At 37.9% G+C, this 23,953-nt stretch overlaps 1 protein-coding gene and 1 long non-coding RNA gene across 2 annotated transcripts; one reads left to right on the top strand and one right to left on the bottom strand.

Moving 5' to 3' along the window:
• Positions 1 to 1,193: 1,193 nt before the first annotated feature.
• Positions 1,194 to 20,968, top strand: ypel2b (yippee-like 2b). Its single transcript, XM_051863315.1, has 5 exons — positions 1,194 to 1,361; positions 12,103 to 12,332; positions 12,554 to 12,597; positions 13,217 to 13,325; positions 18,376 to 20,968. The coding sequence occupies exons 2-5, from the start codon at positions 12,216 to 12,218 to the stop codon at positions 18,463 to 18,465; spliced, it is 360 nt and encodes a 119-aa protein (XP_051719275.1). The 5' UTR covers positions 1,194 to 1,361; positions 12,103 to 12,215; the 3' UTR covers positions 18,466 to 20,968.
• LOC127495890 (uncharacterized) lies at positions 18,558 to 22,686 on the bottom strand. Its single transcript, XR_007925202.1, has 2 exons — positions 21,859 to 22,686; positions 18,558 to 21,171 (listed from the first exon to the last, which is right to left on the bottom strand). It is a non-coding gene; the product is annotated as an uncharacterized LOC127495890 (long non-coding RNA).
• Between the last annotated feature and the right edge of the window lie 1,267 nt (positions 22,687 to 23,953).

The raw sequence follows: 23,953 nt of genomic DNA, 5'->3' as shown, positions 1-23,953 counted from the left end.
ATCAATGAATCCTGAAAAAAGTATCACAGGTTCCAAAAAAATATTAAGCAACACAACTGTTTTCAACATTGATAATAACTGAGTATCAAATCAGCATATTAGAATGATTTCTGAAGGATCATGTGACACTGAAGACTGAAGTAATGATGCTGAAAATTCAGCTTTGCATCACAGAAATAAACTATATTTTAAAGTATATTAAAATAGAAAACCATCATTTTAAATTGTAATATTTCACAATATTATTGTTTTTTCTGTATTTATTATGAAATAAATGCAGCCTTAATGAGTATAAGAGACTTCGTTCAAAAACATTAAAAATAGTAATGTTTCCAAACTTTTTTTTTTTTTTTTGGCGCACAAAAAGTATTCTCGTCGCTTTATAATATTGAGATTGAACCACTGTCCTCACACGAACTGTTTTAAATATGTTTTAGTACCTTTCTGGGCATTGAAAAAGGAAATTAACTTGCTGGCAATGGGCCTCACTGAGCCATCGGATTTTATCAAAAATATCTTAGTTTGTGTTCCAAAGATGAACGAAGGTCTTACAGGTGTGGAACAACATGAGGGTGAGTAATTAATGACAATATTTTCATATTTGGGTGAACTAACCCTTTAAACTATGGGAACTCGAAGAGGGCGTTTTGACCAGAAGAGGGCGCTCTATGATAACTAAACCTGCTCTAGTCTAGTCTAACCAATGCAAAATGTTTGAAATATAAGCACTTCATGTAAACATCTCACTTTACACATACTACGAAATAACAAATAATGAGGCCTATGTAACATCAAAACATCTACCACAGTACATTTAACTACTCGTGTTTGATTATACATGCTTTCTCTAATTAGATTATTTTACTTCAAGATTTTGTTTACAAAATTTTAAATAAACAGTATACTTACATAGTTGTGATTGGTAATTTCATCACAGAATGAAAACAGTGAAGTATCTTGTACCTTCAACTTCCAATTAAATCATGCTGAGTGAGCGAACAAATCCGAATTTCAACGTTAGTTCTGCCTAAACTCTCGGAGCTTCAGGTAGATACCAACCCAAGTTATGACTGGTTGTTTTTTCATGTTCTGACCAATCAGCGTAGTGTTGCTATGCCTCTGCGTCTCAGTGATTGGCGGAAAGAGTTGTCATTTGCCCTGTAGGTGATGTACAGTGTGATCGTGCCCATACAAAACTTAGTTTACATGCACCACGTCCACACACTGACCTCGAGCGAAGCGGGAGAGGGAATTTGTCGTGACAGGAATACACACGCAAAGTTTGCTGTGAATCCTGCTTTACTTAAAGGGAAGAAGAGCGCGTGCCATCATCTCACAACCCCGTTTTCTTCTTTTCAAAGGTAAATGCGAGTTATTTTAACAAGTAGTCAAAATGTAAGTTTGATATAGTCCTCTGCTTTATGTAAATGTCAACTGATACTGTCAGTTATCTGTGTAAGAGCTTCAGGGCAGTGTGACGGTGTTGCATTATGGTTCTGCTGGATGGTGTGGTGTGATGCGCTGCAGGTCCGCAGTGGTGCTGCTGATGCTTGTTTATCAAACACCTCCACTATCACATCCACCAGCAGCATCAGCATCACTGCAGCATCAGCAGTGGCACATGTATCATCTCTGATGACAGTGATCTCCTCTGTCGTTCCGTTTGAATGGCAAGTGAGTACTATCAGTCATAAATGAAGACATTTCTGCATTAATAGCAGCATTAGTGTGCACTTTATTCCGTCTGCGTCATGTCCGAGTTCTCCAGGAGATAAACATTGCAGTATCTGATCACAGACCTACTGGTTATTAAATGTATTAAACAAATATATATATTTAAAAAAGAATATTCAGCATAATGAAGCATACTTTTTAGAATATTTGGTTACACATAGTGTAATCATACATTTAAGTACTGAGTAATATTAATTAACTACATGTATTTACTGTAGGTTTAGGGTTAGGTTAGGGTTTGGTTTAAGGTTAGTTGCATGTAATTATGTATAATTTATAGTTATTACTATAGTAAATAGATGCACCCACAGACACTGTCAAATAAAGTGTTACTGAATATTTATTATTTATGAATTAATGATCAACATTCAGTAACATTAAATATATACCTAATATTTCTATTAAGTATGTCATAAAATGTTAATAATGAATCATTTAATTAGGTTATTTAGATAAAAATGTAATATATTTATATCAAACATTTTCATCAAATCTTTAATAGAATATTCAGCATAACAGAATAGATTATTTCATAGAATTTAATTAAAAATATTTTATATTTAGAATGTTATCTAATATTTAATATTCAGAAAAATAAAAACTGACCCATGGCACTATAACAATACACTTCATAACTACAAATAACATTTGCACATGTCATGGGCTTTTTACTGTAAAGGACTTATTTTGATGGTTGTGTTTCAAAACTTAGCAAGCTCCCTAACTAGTCAGTATTAATGGATTTTTTTAGTTGATGGAACTTGATGACATGTTCAACTGTGTTATTGTGATGTGATTATCACAGTCTCACATTTTACTGCCATGTATAGTGTCGTTTTGCTCCAGTATGTTGTATTAGGCTCAACAAAATTTTTTTTTTTTTTTTTTTTTTAATGTTGTTTATTGCTCTGTTGTCAGGGGTCAAATTTGAAAGCATGCTTGGACTGCCAGGAGGAAACAGTGCCAGTAGTGCAGTGTGGCTGAAATCCAGCCCCACATACTGTCTGCTGTCAGTGCATCAGCTTTAGTCCAGCACAGCACTCAAACAGAGTTATTGCATAAAACAATAATAAGAATTGATTACTGTTTTATATTCAACAAGCGCTCTCGCTCTTACACGATCGAATTCAGAGAGCTTGAATGCTGACAAGTAATTTCTGAAACACTGTCAAATCCAATCCGGTCTCCAGGGATTACGTTTTTCAATAGTATTTCCTGCAGGTCTTAAGCTATGGTATTATACTGTGACACTCTTCGCATGATAAACTGCATTTATGAATGCAAATACAAGCCATCAGAAATGGATAATCACAAAAAGCAGAACATTTTAATTTTCATGACCCACTCAGGAAATTACAGGGGCTGTTTAATCATTTGCTATGATGTAACATCTATTACACCATTTTCCAAAATTATATCCTTAAAAAGTAAGGTTGTGGGGGGGGAGTTGCAAAAATCATGTCAGAAATTCAGATTAGGAATCCTGTCTCAAAGTAATTACAGTAAATGCATCACCAAAAAGACAGCGAAGGATGGGACGCAACACAAGGACACACATTTTCCCCTCTTTCTGTTGCTGCTGTTATCCCCATCAGCGCTGCTCTGGTTACATAAGGAAGGTCCTCGTGTTGCACAGGCCTTGAAGTGAAGAGTGCTACAGCCTCTCTGTCACAACAAATGCATTGAGTCAAGTCACCTTTATTTATACAGCACTTAACAGCTTTACAGTGATAACAGGAAAATGATTCATTGATGCAAACAGAGTTCATTTCCACTGTACAGCAGCTGTAAAAGAAAATAGTGTCATTGTTCAGATGAAGTCAGTTCAGTGTTGATTCAGTTCCATTGACAAGATAATCAATTATTAAATTAGTTCATTTCATCTATAAAGAAGTTCTTCAGAAAATAGTGTTGTCATTGTCCAGCTCAGTTCAGTTCTCATCCAATAGTGTCAGTGCAGTCAAATCAATAATATTGTTGAATATTAAAGGGTTAGTTCACCCAAAAATGAAAATGAATTACTCACCCTCATGTCGTTCCACACCTGTAAGACCTTCGTTCATCTTCGGAACACAAATTAAGATATTTTTGATCAAATCCGATGGCTCAGTGAGGCCTCCATTGACAGCAAGTTAATTTACACTTTCAGATGCACAGAAAGGTACTGAAGACATATTTAAAACAGTTCATGTGACTACAGTGGTTCAACCTTAATGTTATGAAGCGACGAGAATACTTTTTGTGTGCCGAAGAAACAAAATAACGACTTTATTCAACAATATCTAGTGATGGGCGATTTCAAAACACTGTTTCATGAAGCTTCAAAGCTTTATGAATCTTTTGTTTCGAATCAGTGGTTCAGAACGTGTATCAAACTGCCAAAGTCACGTGAACCATTGAAATTTCGAAACACTTATGACGTAACGAAGCCTCGTTTACTGAAATCACATGACTTTCATGCTCCGAACCACTGATTCAAAACAAAAGATTCGTAAAGCTTCAAAGCTTCATGAAGATATTGTTGAATAAAGTTGTTATTTTGTTTTTTTTGGTGCACAAAAAGTATTCTCGTTGCTTCATAGCATTAAGGTTGAACCACTGTAGTCACATGAACTGTTTTAAATATGTTTTTAGTAGCTTTCTGGGCATTGCAAGTGTAAATTAACTTGCTGTCAATGCAGGCCTCACTGAGCCATCGGATTTTATCAAAAATATCTTTATTTGTGTTCCGAAGATGAACGAAGGTCTTACGGGTGTGGAACGACATGAGGGTGAGTAATTAATGACAGAAATGAAATTTTTGGGTGAACTAACCTTTTAAGTGTCCCCAGCTAAGCAAGCCAGAGGCGACAGTGGCAAGAAACCCAAACTCCATCAGGTGACAGAATGGAGAAAAAAACCTTGCGAGAAGCCAGGCTCAGTCGGGGGGTCAGTTCTCCTCTGGCCAATGAACGAACACGGTGTGATTATGATTCAGGCTGCTTCATAATTCAGAAATCAGATTGTGGATTGGTAGAATTCAAATATTTCATCCAGTTCCTTTTGCTTGAAGATCAAATTCATCACGCCAGTATGGAGCCAAAGCTGGTCATAGGGTCTGTGCGGAGGACTTGTCTGGTTCTTGTGGTCTTTGCTGAGGATCTGTGCCGCTGGCTGTCGTGTCGACGAGGCCTTCACAGGGGATTGTCTAGTTGACAGGATCTCTGCTGACAATCAGGGCTGCATTGTGGTCGTGTCTAGGTGCAGGTCCACCATCTGATCTGGATATGGACCGGATACGGCTGACTACGGTAATTTAAGGGGGAAATTAACAAAATTAAAGGTACTGGTTACCAAAAAATGAAAACTTAAACATTATTTACAGTACTCACCATCATGTGTTTCCAGAACTGTATGGTGTTATTTTTTTCATGGAACACAAAAGTAAACATCTTTACGCAACTCTTTCCGTAAAAAGAAGATAATTGCTTCAAAAGACTGTGGGCCTATCCAAATACCCACACTTGCGGTCCTGGACACTTGAGAGTACGTGTACGCAACAGGAAGTAAGTGCGCAGGGCTGTTCCAAGTCTGAAAAATGCCAAAGCTTAGTGCTCTTAAAGAACACTAAATACACACTATCTCTAAATCTGATTCTGAGCGGTATTTTACATTACTTTTGCATTACTTTTTCTCACCTGGGCTGGTCTTGCTGGTTTGTTTTTTAACATTTGCCAAAAAAGTTCTATTTTTGGCAAATGTTAAGGCCCTTTCACACCAAAAGTGAAATGAATAAGCCTCAGGCTGAAGGAATTGTTACAGGCTTGTGTAAAATTCTGAGATTGCATTTCACTGTTTTTATTCATTTTGAGGAATATTGGAGACTATCGAAGTGGTGGCAGGTGTATCCTCAGGGACTCCCACGATTCTGATATTATTTCGGTGCGACCTTGCTTCTAGGTCCTCTCATTTATCTTCAAACCGCTTCACCTCAGCAGAGAGAAAGTCCACTTTCTCATGAATCACAGTAACATCGTCAGAGCAGGTCGATAATGATTGTTCCATGTCCTTGATTGTATTTTTCATAGCCGCCATGTCGGTCTGTACTGTAACCATAGTGTTTGTAAACTCCGCTTTCACAGCTTGCAGCTCACTTTTAATGGTCGTCAGATAGTCACCCAGCATGGTTTGCAATTCGGAGCGGAATATTTCTGCAATCTTACTGCGTAAGGATGATAAAAGTTCAGATTTAAGAGCCGCGTTGTCTGCAGATGTCTCCGCTTGCGTATCTGGCTATCTGAGGACCGAGGAGTCGCGGGCGCGGTGAGAAGTGCAGGCCGCTGTTGAGACGACGACGCATTAGCAGCTTTACTGGATTTGTTCTTAATAATTGCAGTGTGAAAGGCAAATATAATGAGTAGAAATTGATTAAACAACAGGTATATACTGGGTGATGGAAATAAAAAGACGACGAGATTGAAATATAGTTAAGCACTGCAGGAGCTTCCGAAAACGCGACTTACTCCATAACCCCTCAAACCGGAAGTCCATTTTGAGGAATACTGACTGTTTTCATGCAAGGGAGATGAGTAAATGCCTGTTCACATTTAGTTTAGAACTACAGTAACCATCATGTTTACACAACTCTACACTTACCCTATTTCTCTCATCATGAGGACAGGAGAGCTGTCAGTCAATAAATATGAAAACAAAGTAACTTGCGTTACTTATTTGAAAAAGTAACTTAGATATTTTGTTGTAAATTGAAAAAGTAATGCGTTACTTTATTAGTTACTTGAAAAAGTAATCCGATTACGTAACTCAAGTTACTTGTAATGCGTTACAAGTGTTACTTGTAAATTACTCCCAACACTGAGCACCACAATTATTAAACTATGTCGTCTGTTACTTAGAGACTACTGAACAGACATGTAGAAGTTTTTTTTAAAGTGCAAAGTATTGAAAATCATAATAAAGCTCTGTTAAAACCTGCCTTTTTACAGCACTATAAGTGTGTCCCATCAGGTAATCCAAAAGCTCTATACACACTTGCAGTCTTCATGCCCACTTGAACCAAAACCACTCCTGGGCCAAATACAGGAAATACTTCATGCAAGTAGACAAGTGGTCAAGACCACAAGTGTGGGTATTTAGATAGGCCCTTGGAATATAGCGCATAAGTCGTTGGGACTACCTTTATGGTGCATGACAGACCTAGTCACAACAAACCGTCGTTCACTGAAAAAAATGATTTTTCAAAGTTAAGTAAAAAACAAATATTATTGGAGTATGTTTTACAAGAAAATACTATTTCAGTCTTTCTACTTCAAAATTTCACATTAAATTCAGTGTTACTTGCCATTTCTTTGTAATTATTTGTGAAATTTACTAGCGAATTCTGAGTGAAAATTGTTTCGAAGTAAATCCCGCACCAATTTTTTTTTCAGGGTTGTAAGGAAAGTGCTGCTTAAAAAATCTACTTTTGTGTTCCAAGGAAAAATAACAGCAAATGGGTTTGGAACAACATTAATGTGTGAAGAAATGATGACAGAATTTTAATTTTGTGGTGAATTATTCCTTTAATGCTGGTATTTATGATCTTTAGTAGTGTTTTTTCTATGCAGAAACTAAAAACCACAGCATAGAAAATCGGATTGAATCTTCTGGCTTCTATCACCCAAGTTTAATCTCTTGAACACTACATACAATTACTATAAGGCATCTTATAAGATGTGCTCCTTTGCATTCAGCTTTTGTCCAGCTTTATGATCTGTGGCACAGTTTATGTGTTGGATCAGTGACCAGCATTTGAACTGGTTGTGCCTGAAGCTTCATCAGCGTTCACGGATCATCAGAGCTCAGCAAATGTGTTTTTGTCTGCATGATGAAACCATACTGAGACTCTCTCCCTTTGCTTTTATCGATCCGCCTGTTATGGCAATCCAAAACCTGGATTCAAAATGCAGCTGCGTGATATAAGAAGGAATACAAACTGAAAATCCCAAGAAAACATGTTGGGGGGAAAAAACGTTCCAGAGCAATAAAAGGTGGATTTGATCATTTCTTTCTCATTGCTTCCTTCAGCGTCGAGTCTCAGAGGATAGTTTACATCTCCCTGAAATACTGCTAAACCATTAGGTTTCCACACTTACGATAATTTATTGATGTTTTCATACAAAACATCTTATATTTCAGTTTAAATATAATATATAGTCGAAACCAGTATTAACTTTGAACAAATAAAAGCCACTTAGTCTCTCCCAAAGCTTGCGCGAGAGAAAGACAAATCCATTATCTCATCTATTATGCAGTTATAGCAGTGTCACAGAGTGTATCGTTTGGTTGATGGTAAACTGTAAGAAAACACCACAGGGCCTTTTCAGCATCATGTCCTGAGCAAACTCGCAGAGTCCTAAAATACCCGCATGGGTCAGAGTGTGGAACTAGGGCGAGAGCGGGTCACCAGAATGTTAGAGAGTTTATTTGTGGACATGTTGCAGTACGAGTGTGCGTTTGCCCCAGCCGACAGTTGTGTGTTTGTGTGGGAAAGCGCTTCGATCCATCAGTAGCCTCTTTATTCCCCAGCCCCACGCTTTGACAGGGAAACAATGGACAGAACATAAGAGCCGCCTTTTTGCTCTGGACTCTTAAGACGTGCTCACCCCTGTCTCAACAAAGCCTTCTGACTGAGAGAGTAATGTAACAATAAAGCATCAGACTGGTGCATAAAAACAGCTGGACATTCTTAAAGGGGAAGTGTGTAATTTTTGCACCACTTGTGAACAAAATAGAGTGTATGGTCAAGTGGCAACCATGATGCTAGGGTGTTGTGGGTGGTTGCCATGGCATTGCTAAGCTGTTGCTAAGTTGTTCTGAGTGTGTTGCTATGTGGCCCAAGTACTTTCTGGCCTAAGTTAAAACCACATAATTTAAGCAGTTTGTTTTAGTATTATTTATATACTATTATAGTATTTATTTCTTTTGAAGGTTTTTTTGAGTTTAAGTTTTTCCATATTTTATTTTATTTCAATTAATGAGAAAGATTTTTAGTAACTTTAGTTTTAGTTAACAACAACAACACTGGATTTAAGGTTTTGTTGATTTAGTGTAAACTGTATATGACAAGTTATGTACCAAAGTTTAGGGATGGCAACCATAAGAAACTGACCACTTCTGATTCCTCTTAAAGGGTTAGTTCACCCAAAAATGAAATTTATGTCATTAAGTACTCACCCTCATGTCGTCCCAAACCCGTAAGACATTCGTTTGTCTTTTTGGAACACAAATTAAGATATTTTTGATGAAATCCAAGGGTATCTGATCCACACATAGGCAGCAACGACATTGCACCTTTTGAGGTCCAGAAAGGTACTAAAAGACGTCATTAAAACAGTCGAAGTGACTTCAGTGGTTCAACCTTAATATTATGAAGTGCAATGTCGTTGCTGCATATGTGTGGATCAGATACCCTCGGATTAAAAATATCTTAATTTGTGTTCCGAAGACAAACGAATGTCTTACGGGTTTGGGACGACATGAGGGTGAGTAATTAATGACAGAAATTTCATTTTTAGGTGAACTAACCCTTTAACAAACCCGATTCTTCAATGTTTCCATTAACAATTCTTTTAGTATTTTTGAGGAAGAAAATAGTTGGGAAGAAAATACAATTCTGTTGACAAATGATGAGATCATTTCAATTATTAATAAATCTAAAACAATTCTCGCAAAAGGTGTTTTTAGGCCGTGTGCCCACCAAGTCTAGCATATTTTTTGAATTGTTTTCAATGGGAGCGTCGCGTTTTTTTTAAAACGGCAGCAGCGTGACGAGGTGCTGATCGTCTATTTCGCACTGAGCGCTCTGCTTTTTTTCTGGTCACCGAAAGTTGAAGAATGTTCAACTCTGCGCAAAACTCAACGTGACGAGGCATAGATCATCTATTTCACACTGAGTGCACGGCGTTTCTTTTCCGGTCACCGAGAGTTGAAGAATGTTCAACACTGTCACTTTTTACCTAGCTGTCCAATCACAGTGGAGGAGGGGCGGGACAAATACCAGAGCAACCAACCACTCTCAAGCGCCCGCAGCAAAGGGTTTTCAGAAGAGAGCTGATGTTTTTTAGCTGGCTAAAAATGCTTTGGTGGACACACGGCCTTACACATAACTTTTTAAGTAATTTCTTTATAATAATTTATTAATTTTTGAGGCCACATAAATGAAATTCGATAATTGTCCTTAACTGTATATTGAATAATAAAAACTAAACAAACAAAAAATATTGTAACATATTTCATTCATTTATTTTTATAAAATATTACTGACAAAACTGTGTATCTTTGTGTCTTTAAAAGGTTAGCTCACCCAAAAATGAAAATTCTGTCATGGTCCACGTAAGACCTTCGTTCATCTTCGGAACACAAATTAAGATATTTTTTTAATGAAATCTGAGAGTAATTTAACCACCACTTTCAAGGTCCAGAAAGGTACTAAAGACATCGTTAAAGTAGTCCATGTGACTGCAGTGGTTCAACCTTAATTTTATGAAGCAACGAGAATACTTTTTTGTGCGCAAAAACAACACTTTTCTGTGTCATTCTCATACGTTATTTACGTCCAGCGCTTCCAGGTTCTATGTCCGAATGCCGGCTCGGTATTGACCAAAGCTGATCACGTGAGCAGCACGAAGCATGCGTGTGATGCTGACGCAGGAGCCGGCCAATAATGAGTCGGTGTCCTGACGTAGAACCTGGAAACGCTGAACTTAAACAGCGTTATTTTTGTTTTGTTTTTGCACACAAGAAGCATTCTCGTCGCTTCAGAAAATTACGGTTGAACCACTGCAGTCACGTTGATAATTTTAAGTCATGTCGACGATGTCTTTAGTACCTTTCTGGACCTTGAAAGTGGTGGTTAAGTTGCTGTCTATTGAGGAGCTCTTGGATTTCATCAAAAATATCTTAATTTGTGTTCTGAAGATGAACGAAGGTCTTGCGGGTTTGGAACGACATGAGGGTGAGTAGTTAATCACAGAATTTTCATTTTTGAGTGAACTAAATCTTTAATGTTGTAGTGGTTCAACGGATCACAAAACTCACGGTTCGGATCATATCCCGGTTAAGTCACGGATCATTTTTCGGATCAGCAGGATAAAAAAAAATTCGGGGATGAGGGGTAACTTTGCATTTATTACATAGCCCACTTTAACTACTCCGATACCACAGCAGAAACTACTAGCCTAACTAATACATTAATAAAGGCAAGTGAACAGACTGTAAAAAGAACAAATACTGTACACCAATTACAAGCATAGATAAATACAACATAAAGTTACAAATAAAGTATTAATTTTCGTGTACAGAAATGTAATAATTAAATGTAAAATGACACTGTTCACTGGATGAATTTAATATAGATTAATCTTTGTTAAAGCTGTGTCTTGTTGTTTGATTTACATGACAGACAACAGCAGGTATAGGTTGCTGTCACTTTAAGAGTAAGACCCCATGCACGCACACATCTGATAGATACACATCCGAATTCTCACCTCGTTCAATTAAGACATAACTGAATGTGTTTACGAGAATACTTGCCGAGAGGGGTATTTTGACAGACATAATGCATATATGTGTCCATCCAAGTGCATTGAGGACGCGAAAGAGAAATCAATTTGGTGTTCGCGAGCTATCTGAAATGCACCTCTCTCTCTCTCTCTCTCTGTGTGCGCGCGAGCCTTGTATGTATGTGCGTCTGTGCGCACCGATAACAGCGTGGCGTGCGATACCGAATTAAATCCTATTTTGCCTCTTCTAGTGCTGGAATGGTTTTATATCTATTTAATGTGTAAACTAGCAAGACAAAACACGTGCAAATGATAACCTTTCACTCTATTGCGGTTAAACTTGCAGTTGATCTGCGAATCACATGCATGACAAACCGTGGGGCTTGGTCCGTATGGATCACGGATCAACAATCGTTTAACCACTATAATGTTGTCATGTGAGCAATCAGTCAGTAATTACACTGAGTTTTAAGTTAGGTTGTAAGATGTATGTGTTTGATTCACTAAAAAGAACAAATCATTTGTTCAGTAATCATTAAGACTACAATGGTTGCACTGTACGGTTATATTTGAACTAAAAATCTCCTGCTTATAAGATTAATTTGTTCAAGAATTGTATGATTCACACTGTAGATTCAATTGCATTGTAGATTCTGAATAAGGACTGGTTCTTGGTTTCTAACCCTACCCTGAGCAATAGTAATCTAACCTTGTTCAACAGATAGTCCCGCCTCAAACTCACTGGTTTACTCAGAGGTTGCTCACAAAAAGAGAGCAATGAAATCCATACAGCTTTGATACTTATCCCAGGTCATCCCTGTGTGTGCAGGTGTATACCTCCCACCCCGCCCCACCACGGCCCTCACCTGTGTGTTGCGGTGCTTCCCATGTGAGCCGACCTGGGCCGGCAGCCCCTTCTTGCACCGCCCACCGACCCGGCCCATGGTCACCATGACGCGCTCCAAAACCTTCCAGGCGTACCTGCCCAGCTGCCACCGCACCTACAGCTGCATCCACTGCAGAGCGCACCTCGCCAACCATGACGAGCTCATCTCCAAGGTGATTCATGAGCTGAGAAATTACGACCTGACAACAGGCGCAGGGAACAGGACATGAACAAACATGTTTGTTAAGCATATGAGAGGCGCACAGATTGGAAGATCAACACATGCTGTTTAATGTCACATCAGTTCTGCACAGATGAAAAGCTGCTCTTTAACACAGTTTCAAATTAGCATTTCAGTGCGATATCACATGCAATTCTCTTTTTTTCCTCTTAGTCCTTTCAAGGAAGTCAGGGCAGAGCTTATCTGTTCAACTCTGTGTAAGTTGTTTCTGTGTTTTTAAATGGATATATGTTTGTACATAATTAAAGGCAGTGGTGTGCATATACACAACTGTTAAAAAAAGTTCGGTTGGAAAGCTTTTATACCGTTTTTGAAAGAAGTCTCTTCTGCTCACCAAGGCTGCATTTATTTGATCAAAAATACAGTAAAAACAACAATATTGTGAAATTTTATTACACTTTAAAATAGTAGTTTTAATATATTTTAATGTAATTTATTACTGTGATGCAAAGCTGAATTTTCATTTTATTTTTCATCACATGATCCTTCAGAAATCATTCTAATGTGCTGATTTGCTTCTCAAGAAACATTTCTTATTATTATCAATGTTAAAAATAGTTGTGCTGCTTAATATTTTTGTGGAAACTAGGATACATTTCATTTTTTGGGATTCGTTCAAAAGAATAGCTTTTAATTAAAAATAGAATATTTTGTAACATTATAAATGTATTTAATATCACTTTTCATCAATTTAATGCAACCTTGGTGAATAAAATATCTTTTAAAAAAATCTTACTGACTCCAAACTTTTGAATGGTATGTATAAACTGTTCATGTCATGTCCTGTGTGTGATTGCGTCTCACTGGTCTCCTCAGGGTGAACGTGGGATGTGGCCCTGCAGAGGAGAGGGTTCTGCTCACGGGGCTTCATGCAGTGGCAGACATCTACTGCGAAAACTGCAAAACCACACTGGGGTGGAAATATGTAAGAAAATGCTCGCAACACATGGAAAGTTAAAGTACATTTACATAAAAGTGACATCACCTTATAATACAGATCATTTACATATAGTAGTCTTAAAGGGTTAGTTCACCCAAAAATGAAATTTCTGTCATTAATTACTCACCCTCATGTCATTCCACACCTGTAAGACCTTTGTTCATCTTCGGAAAACAAATTAAGATATTTTTGATGAAATCTGAGTGGTATATGACTCATCCATAGACAGCAATTTAACCGACACTTTCAAGGTCCAGAAAGGTACTAAAGACATCGTTAAAACAGTCGACGTGACTGCAGTGGTTCAACGTTAATGTTATGAAGCAACAATAATACTTTTTGTGCGCAAAAACAAAACAAAACTAACGACTTTATTCTACAATCTCTTCTCTTCCCTGTCATTATCCTTACACAGTTGACGCAGTAAGCACAGTGAAGGCTTCTGTGTTTACGTCCGAATGCCGGCTCAGTATTGGCCAAAGCTGATCACGTGAGCAGCAAGACGCATGTGTGTGATGCTGACGCAGGAGCCGGCCAATAATGAGTCTGCGTTCTGACGTAGAACCTGGAAGCGCTGGATGTAGACAATATATGAGAATGACACAGAAGAGAAGATATTGTTGAATAAAGTCTTTATTTTTGTTTTGTTTTTGTGCACAAAAAGTATTCTCGTCGCTTCGTTAAGGTTGAACTACTGCAGTCACGTCGACGGTTTTAACGATGTCTTTAGTACCTTTCTGGACCTTGAAAGTGGTGATTATATTGCTGTCTATGGACGAGTCATATACCTCTCAGATTTCATCAAAAACATCTTAATTTGTTGGTCTCACAGGTGTGGAACAACATGAGGGTGAGTAATTAATGACAGAAATTTCATTTTTGGGTGAACTAACCCTTTAAACATACAGTAGCAAAAACAGAGTAGATCAGAGAGGGCTATATAAAACTAAATTATAAATGATGTGAGACACTTTGGCTAACAATTATAATTGGACATTAGTTCACCCAAAAATGAAAATTCGGGTTTTCTTCTGTGGAGCACCAAAGATATTAGATAATTTGAAGAACTGTTTTTGTCTTTATAATGAAGAAAGAAAGTCAGTCATACAGGTTTGGACGACATGAGGGTGAGTAAATGATGACTGAATTTTCCTTTTTGGGTGAACTATCCCTTTAAAGCTTTCCCCATTTGCACCCATGTGCTCAACGAATAGCCGCATTTACCTGAAGAAACTGAATGTGTTTACATGTTTACATTGACCGAAAAGGTCACCAGAGTCATGATCATTTTGAGATAATAGCACATTGTTAATATGTGAGGCTTTGCAAGTTCAAGCTTGCTCATAAAGGCTTGTCTAAGCAGGACACATTCCTTGCATGGTGTCCATTTTTAATCAGCAGCTGTGCCGCATGCCAGTTATTTTTTTGGTGCTAGTGGATTTCCGGTCGCCCTTGACATGGAGTCTGGACCGATGCAAACACCAATATGCACACAAACAAGTATACGTTCCCATAGTGATCTGGTTATTTATAAACACGTCAGATATTTATGTCAGTTTGAATGCAGACGTTTCAGAAAAGCAGGGAAGCTTGACCCAGTGCCCTTCTCCAGAAATCTGATGAGTGCTCCATGCTGCCTGCATCCATCAGCTATAAAAAGAAAAGACAAATTTTAAATGCTGTAGTGAAACAGCATTTATCCTACCTATTTATTTATTTAAAAATACATTAAAATGCAATTCATAAATACAATGACTTAAATGCACATCTATGATGAGCATGTTTTTAATTACTGAATTCAAATTAATTATGATATTTTGGGGGGTCATAAGGTCATGAATGTCAGAGATACAGCTATCCTGATACAATAATGAAGAAAAAAGCTTCATAAAAGGAATGCAATTCTTGAAAAGAAAACTTTATGGCATAATTCTTCTTAGAAAAGGTTCTGGCAAGGTTCTCTCAAAGTTATGAACAAATATTCTTCCAGTGACGTTAATAGAATGTTCAAAGTTATCTAATCTAGTCTTCAAAGGGGTCATGAACTGCATTTCTTATTATTATTATTATTTCATAGTGTTTCCTAAGGTGAACTTATAATGTTGGTAGGATTTTTACATCAAAAATTGTCATAATTTAGAAATAAAAGGCTATTTTTCTACCCTGATTTTAGCCTCTGGTCTGAGCGCTCTGTTTGAAGAGGTGTGTCTGCCGTGAGACTTCAATGTAAACGCCCACTGCTGTGATTGGCTGGCATGTTTGCATATGAAATAAGTCTTACTTAGGGATTGAACCCCCACAGCGAAAACTTTACCACGTTTTTACTATTAGGGCCTACAGCTGTCAAGATTAACTAATCGTGAAAAGTGTTGATTATAGAACTATATTTAGGTCTACTCCCGTCACATGAACGCTTGCAGCAATGCAGTGATCATGTCATTGGAGCTTGGTTTCTGCACTCTCATAAATGCTTCTGTCATTACTAACAGTGCAAACATGGTGTAAATACAGTTAGAGATTCATAACGGGAGTTTTGGCGATAGTCCAGATAAACTCGTGCTGTGTGATCGACAGCTTTAGCCATTATAAAGAGATTCTTCTTTGATTGATCGCTTTCTGTATATAATTTAATTACAATTTAAAAACACATAAATACTCAGTACATATCAAGCGATCTGTAATAACAGACAAAGCAATAGTGACCACGTAATAAAACCAGTTACTCACACTTGTGTGGTGCGACAGTACTGTCGGATCCAATATAGTCAGCACAGCATCGTCTTTTAGTTTCAATCTTGCTGAAAATCCTGCGTTGAATTGTGCCTTGTTTGTAAACGAATCTGCAGTAAAATTAAGTGAACAAAGGACCAAGTTCTTACTGATGCCCTCTGGTACTTCATTAAAGCAACACTATTTAGTTTTTCGACCTTAAAATAATGTCTCTAAAATGATTTCAGTGGTAGAACAACTCTTAACCGTACGAATTCTTCTGCCGCTGCTACCTGAGCAGCCTCCTAGCGGTTACAACCACACACTGCAAGTTTTGTGTTCGGGTCGGCACACACAGCCCCGCCCATCCCCTGCCAGCGTAAGAATGTGACCTGCTTTATGGCATACGTCACATATTTTACTCGTTTCCTGGGTGGAGTTAGCCAACAGCTAACTATAAGACGAAACGATCTAATATGCAAGTTTCAAAACCATGCGGACAACATTTTATTCTATTATACAAATTACACCCTTTGCAAACAATGCTACATACGAACTGTGTGAGCAAAAAAACTAGGCTAACTACTGTTCTTTTTGTCATTGTACTTTTCAATTCTGGAGTACACAGGCTGGAGACACAGGCTACTTTACCTGGTCGGTGGACATGGTTTCCAAACGAGATTTCTGCATTCGCCAGTTCCGACAGCTTAGTCAACAAATTCATGTGTATTGCCTGCCCACGGGGAAGCTTATACAGTGACCGTATTTACGAGACTGGTAACAGACAGTTGCGCTTATCAACCACATGGGGGAACCGTGAGCAAATGTTCCATGGTGTTGCTTTAAAAATAAAGTTCATCCACTCTTTCCTAATGTTGGGATCAGAAGGAAGGTACGGAGCCCCGGACCTGACATGCAGGAAAAAAATATAGGATAAAATGTGCGCATGATTTACTATTCCGTTCCCTCGATTTACTAAAACGTGCGCACGATTTACTATTTCGTTCCCTCGATTTACTAAAACGTGCGCACGATTTAATATTTCGTTCCCTCGATTTACTAAAACGTGCGCACGATTTACTATTTCGTTCCCTCGATTTACTAAAACATGCGCATGATTTACTATTTCATTCCCTCGATTTATAAATCATGCACATTCAGTAAATCGAGGGAACGAATTAGTAAATCGAGGGAACGAATTAGTAAATCGAGGGAACGAATTAGTAAATCATGCGCACGATTTAATTTTTTTTCTTGCATGTCATGTGCGGGGCTCCGTAGGAAGGCAATGCAAAGACTGTGTTTTTCCACAACTTGGCACTGCACACCATCTTGTTGTCTTCAGAGCCATCTTTATCGTTTTGTTTCTGTGACCTGCGATTGCCTCTCTCGTTATTTATCTACTATGCACGAATTGGTGGGCGGGGCTAAACAGGCAGTGATGTAGAAGCAGGCGTTGATCTTCCTCTGCAGAGGCGGTGCTTAGCCATACTATTACGTCATAAAGTGGCACAGAATCTGTCGTTTTGGCAGACTGGCTTCAATATAAGCTGTTTTTAGACGAGAAACGAGAAAGTTTTGAGTTCTGAAACGACACCTATTATATGTCAAAAGATCAAGGGAATTTTGATTTCTTAGTTCATGACCCTTTTAATAATGTTCTCAAAACATTAGCACAAAAACATTATTTATACATCACACATGGAACGTTTTTTTTCCTGAAACATTTTTGAAAAGTTTTTTTTAAATGTAACTACTTGTTTCAAAATGTTTAGAGAACATTCAGAAGTAACGTTCACATAACGTTTTCAAATTGATGAAATGGAATGTGCATTTTGAACATTCAGAGAACATTAAACTTTTTCATAACTTAATTGGAATGTTATCAAAATATTCTTAGAACATATTTTTGTTTGCTGGGAGTTTAGGTTGTAAAATGTCATGTGGTGCGACTCCCCAAAATGCATAATATATTTTAAATTAATAATTCATGATATTTGAAAAGATACTTTTTGCCTTGACAAATATATTTAAAAAAAAAAAATAATAATTAAGATGTGTAGACTCACATGTATTCAAGGTGGAAGGAAAATGTTATTTTGTTTGATGGTTACACCACATGACATTTTTAGAGTCATTCAGTTGTAACTTTTTTTTGAAAATGGCATGAAAGTTTTTAAAAACTAAATGAAACCAACATGATTGATGAAAGATTTTTCCTTTTTTTATTGTGAACAATCTGTCACTGACCCATAAATGATGACGAGTTTCACATCCAACTTAGTCCTGCGGTCAATATGGTTTCTCGCTCTCCTCCTGCCCCCAGGAACATGCCTTTGAGAGCAGTCAGAAGTACAAAGAGGGCAAGTTCATTATCGAGCTCGCCCACATGATCAAGGACAACGGCTGGGACTGAGCGAGCGTCCTGGAGAGAGCAAGCGGATGAAGGGTGGATGGTGAATGTGTGGGTGGATGACTGACTTTGGTTTGCCATTACCCTCTTAAACCCTCTTCTACCCTCCATCTCCTGCTGACACACACGCCCCAAGCTGGACCGAAATCAGGAGAGCGGGCCGCCCCGGGGGGCTTTGTGTGTCTGGAGGAGAGAGCGCGCATGTGTGTGTGTCCGCCCTGGCACATGGGAGCACACTGAGATACATGAATGCATACACAAGGTGTACAGACATATGTGTGTAAAAACAACAGCATACCGCATCTCACGCTCATCTCAGCCCGACTGTTTATGCTACAAGCGGCTCTATTCATACACGTATATGACATAAGGCAGGGCTCGGAGGGCACGTTGTGCTTGGCAGGATCAGGGTCACGAGTTCGCCGAGCTGATGGGGCTTTCTCCACTTGGTGTCAGTGAGAAAACTACCAGGCTGACCTATCCGAATTCAGCTGAGGTTAGCGTCATCTGTGCCAGCGAGGAGACTTGGCATTGAGAGATCTCTGAATGGAGCTCTGACGGACCAACACAGAGGGCTTAAAGGAGTAGTTCACCCAAAAATGAGAATACATTAAGAGAACTATTCCTTTAAACCATCTAAAGGTGCGGTCACATTTACTGTTGCTCGGCGAAATTTTGCAGACAAAATCCAGTCATTTCAATCCATATCTTTGGGTTTCACGTGAGGACGAAAAAGTTCCCTTGTGTTCAAGTTGGTCATGCGAATTCACTGCGCTGACCAACAGAAAACTGCTTGGTTTGAAATTGACTTTGATCTGTTTCATACATCGCTATGCTGTTGGTAAAAGACAATGGTCTCTTTTTGACTGCGAAATTTTGCTGAAATATCACTAATGTGACCGCATCTTAAAGGGACAGTTCACCCAGAAATGAATATTCTGTCGTCATTTACTCACCCTCATATGGAAGCTTGTTTCCGCTACTGAATTTCAAAAAAGAAAAAAAGATAATTGCGACTTTTTATCTCACAATTTTGACTTTTTTCTCACAATTGCGAGTATACATCTTGCAATTCTGACTTCTTTTCTCACAACTGTGAGATATAAACTCATAATTGTTAGAAATGAAGTCAGAACTGCGAAATATAAACTCGCAATTCTTTTTTTTATTAAGATTTTTATTGACGGAAGAACAGAGTGACGTATTACATACAAAAAGTATTAACAATGCTCAATGATTTCCAACTCGCAATTCTGCCTTTTTTTCTCGCAATTGCAAGTTTATATCTCGCAATTCTGACTTCTTTTCTCAGAATTGTGAGATATAAAGTCTAATTGCGAGTTGCGAGTTTATATCTCACAATTCGGACTTTATAACTTATAATAAAATTCTGATTTTATAACTCAAAATTGCATGTTATAGTCAGAATTGTGAGATTTAAACTCAAAATTCTGAGAAAAAAAGTCAGAATTGCGAGTTTATATCTCACAATTCTGACTTTATAACACACAATTGCAACTTTATATCACACAATTCTGACTTTATAACTCGCAATTGCGAGTTTATAAGCTTCCATACCCGCAAGTTGTTCCAAACCTGTATAAATTTCTTTGTTCTGCTGAACACAAAGGAAGATATTTTGAAAAATGTTTGTATCCAGACAGTTGTGTGGCACCATTGACTTCCAAATTTAAACAGGTTTGGAACAACTTGAGGGTGAGTAAATGATGACAGAATTTTCATTTTTGGGTAAACTATCCCTTTAAGAAGGGTAAATTGAACTTTACAGACATGCTTTTCGCATAAAATGACCATCTGACTGATTTTAGATGAAACGTGCACATAATTACGTGAATGTAAACCTTTGTGTAAAGCAGTTCACAAGGTGTTTTATCCGGACATCTTTGTGTCTGTGTTTCATGTTCCAACAGTTTGTGCTGGTCCCAGTTTCACGCTGTTAATATGTACTGACTGTTCTTGCGTGTTAATGGACTCTTTAGGGAATAAGGACATAAGATGAGACCGTACACTGCCTATCCATTGGGTTATCTAAATTAAAAATACTATTAATCATAGCTCCTTTGTGCCCAAGACAACTAAATGACACTTCACTGTCTCCAAAAATCACCAAAGACCCAACTGTAAATGAGTTGACCTAACAAAAAACGCTTTTTTGCTTGGGTGCAGAGAATGGTAGCATGTCGGGTTGTGTATAGTGGAAAAACAAGCTTCTCGACGCATTTAATTGACACAAAATTTTAATTGACACGTGGTAATGTGCATAAATGTATTTATTCACCATAACTGATTTTCATCTGTGTCAGGGACTAAGTTGTTGCATTTGTTATCGCTTTATGTCTGGACACCAAAATTTACTACTTTTGTATTCCAGGAAGAAGTTTCAACTGTTGTGTATTTTATAAATGGATGATGAGAGGATTATGATATTATTGGGACTCCCATCAACATTGATATAAAATGTCAATAAAACTGAAATATTGATTGATTTGCTTTATGTTTTTATTTTTCTAGGCACTTTTCATAACTGCACACTGATTTTAAAGAGACGGTACACTCAAAAATAAAATTCAGCCATTTACTCACCTTCATGTTGTTCCAATCACAATGTTTTGTCTTTTTGTAGAACACAAAAGGAGATATCTAGCCTGTCCACGCCGCTCTTTTCCATACAACGAAAGTGGAGTGGGGCTAAAATAAAGTAGACCAAAATTTTAAAGTAGTTATTTGTTAAATTTCTTCCTTTTCACAGTAGCTAACAAATTCCATTCACACTTGCACATATTCAAACATGAAGGTGATTGAATGTATTGAATTAGAATGAGATTTGCAAATGAGATTTAAAAGCAATGGAGTAGCAAATATTTTATCACCAAATAACACCAAATTTCTTTCCCTTTCACCAAACAATGGTATTTCTTAAAGGGACTGTTCACCCAAAAATTAAAAAAAACCTTCATGTTGGTTACCTCTGACATCCATTGTATGGACAAAAAAACTCTTTTCCCAAAAAAAGTATGTGATATATATTTGGGAGGACATGAATGTGAGTAAATGATGACATAATTTTCGTTTTTGGGTGGGTTATCCCTTAAAAAAGACGTAATAAAGCGTACAAGTCATATGGTCCACTTGTATGTTGCGGAGCTTGACATTTATTTTCATTGTAAAAGAGCAGCTTGGACATTCTGCTAAACTTCTCCTTTTATGTTCCATGGAAAAAAATTGGGAATGACATTAGTGTAAATAACCTAAATAATTTTCATTTTGGGTGAAATATTGCTTGAATGATATTTTTTCTATGTTTTGTCTTAAAACTAAAAGTTTAAAATTTTAAATTCAGGCCCAACCTGATTAGCAGATACCCTCCAGTCCTACCTTCAACACTGTAAAAATCCAGATGTGGGCTCACGCTAACAAAAAGAGCATTATTTCAATATGGAGGAGCTTAAAATACAAGATGGTGGCTGCTCTCCATTCCTCTGTTGTTCCAGGGAGTGTGCCAGCCTTTCAGTTGCCCTACGTCTCCTCTTTACACAGACAGATGGCTCTGTGTTTGCACTGGAGGCCGCGTCTCCTAGCAACTGGCTCTCTCTTTCTCCTCAAGTTGCGGAGGAGGCAGTGCAAGTGTGTGTCTGTGAAGGGCTGGTGTCATTCAGTGTCTGGGCCCGGAGTTTATCTCACACAGCTCGCTGACTGAGGTTGTTTAAGGTCTGTCAGAGGTTGGATGGTGCTCTGGTGAGTGTGTGGGCGAATAATATCACTTACAATTGATTACCCAGCTCTCTGGTGGTTGATAGATGAATATGTACACAGGAGCTGCAAAGAAAAACACATGCTGAGTGCATATATACACTGGATTATAACTGTATCCTCTGTATCCTCAGATGACCTTCTGTTCTTGCAAAACGAGACTGAACGCCATACATCTTGTCTCGTCGTTCCCTCAGCACGATGATTAAACAGAGCAAGGAAGTTATCACATCGCAAATAACGTCGGTGTTAGACAGAGAGCTGAATGCCAAGCCACAAAATTTCCAGGTAATTGTGAAACACTGAAAGAAAAAGTTAAAGGCATAAAACATGGGTTTGGATGACAATATTTTACAGCCGGACGAGCGAATTAAAGGGATAGTTCACCCAAAAATGAAAATTCTGTCATTAATTACTCACCCTCATGTCGTTCTAGACCTGTAAGACTTTCGTTCATCTTCTAAACACAAATGAAGATTTTTTTGATGAAATCTGAGAGATTTCTGTTCCTCCATTGACAGCTATGCAACTGACGCTTTAACGCTTCAAAAAGTTCATAAGGAGATTGTAAAACTAATTTAAATGAATTGAGCGGTTTAGTCCAAAATTTCTCAATAGACACGATTGCTTAATATGATGAACAGATTAAATTTAAACATGCATCAACTCACACATCAGTTATGGTAAACGGAAGCTTAAGCATGTTTGCTTGACGCGTGCGAGAACCAATGAGGTTCATTCTCGTGTGTTACACAGCAAGTTTGAGCTTCCGGAAGAGGTTTGTTCTCATGCGTCATTCAGGTTCAGTTGAGCTTCTGTTTATGTTCTCTGATCGATGTTTACATGTGAATAAAAGTCTGAATTCAATCTGTTCATCATATAAAGCGATCGAGTCTCTTCAGAAAATTTGGACCAAACCACTCAAGTCATATGGATTAGTTTTCCAATCTCTTTATGAACTTTTTGAAGCATCAAAGTGTCAGTTGAGTAGCTGTCAATGGAGGGACAGAAATCTCTCGGATTTCATCAAAAAGATCTTCATTTGCGTTCTGAAGATGAACGAAAGTCTTACGGTTTGGAATGACATGAGGGTGAGTAAATGACAGAATTTTCATTTTTGGGTTAACTAAACCTTTAAGGGGACATTTACACAGAGCACGCTTTAAATGCAAGGTCTAGAGACGTGTTTTTTGTTTGTTTTGTTTCATTTTAATTAATAATATGAGATGAAAACCTGTGACAATCTACTCTGGGCTGTTTATGAATCTGAAACGATCTGCCGAAATGAATCTGTAGCATGGTACAGGGCCTCATTTATAAAACTTGCATACGCACAGATTCGAACTTAGAGTGTGCGTACGCTAAAATCCACGCCAACTTTCATGTTTATAAAAATGGTCTTGGACGTGGAAGTGCTTAGCGCCACGTCAAGGTCTAAGCAGGCATACGCACTTTTCCTTGTGGCAGTGAGTCGGGAGTACTGTTGGTATTTGGAAAACGAAGCAATTCTTGCCTCTCGTCATTCTCAAGTAAAGCCTTTGGACATTGACTGGTGCTCTTTTATATGTTAACGACATTAATTAGGAGGCGTTTACAAGGCGGAGATCTGAAACCATTCAGCTGCGCACAATTTCAAGATAATTTTAGATTTATAAATTTCACATCTGAAAGAGAGGTGTACTCACATTTTTTCTACATATGTTCGTCGGAGCTCAGAAAA

Source organism: Ctenopharyngodon idella, chromosome 15 (genome assembly GCF_019924925.1).
Source record: "Ctenopharyngodon idella isolate HZGC_01 chromosome 15, HZGC01, whole genome shotgun sequence".
Taxonomy (NCBI): Eukaryota; Metazoa; Chordata; class Actinopteri; order Cypriniformes; family Xenocyprididae; genus Ctenopharyngodon; species Ctenopharyngodon idella.
This window is presented reverse-complemented; position numbering and strand designations above follow the sequence as displayed.

Excerpts from the sequence above, each read along its gene's own strand:
- ypel2b (XM_051863315.1), top strand. The coding sequence starts at position 12,216 with ATGGTCACCATGACGCGCTCCAAAACCTTCCAGGCGTACCTGCCCAGC. Across the intron at positions 12,333-12,553 it reads ATGACGAGCTCATCTCCAAG|TCCTTTCAAGGAAGTCAGGG; the intron begins GTGATTCATGAG and ends TTTTCCTCTTAG. Across the intron at positions 12,598-13,216 it reads GCTTATCTGTTCAACTCTGT|GGTGAACGTGGGATGTGGCC; the intron begins GTAAGTTGTTTC and ends TGGTCTCCTCAG.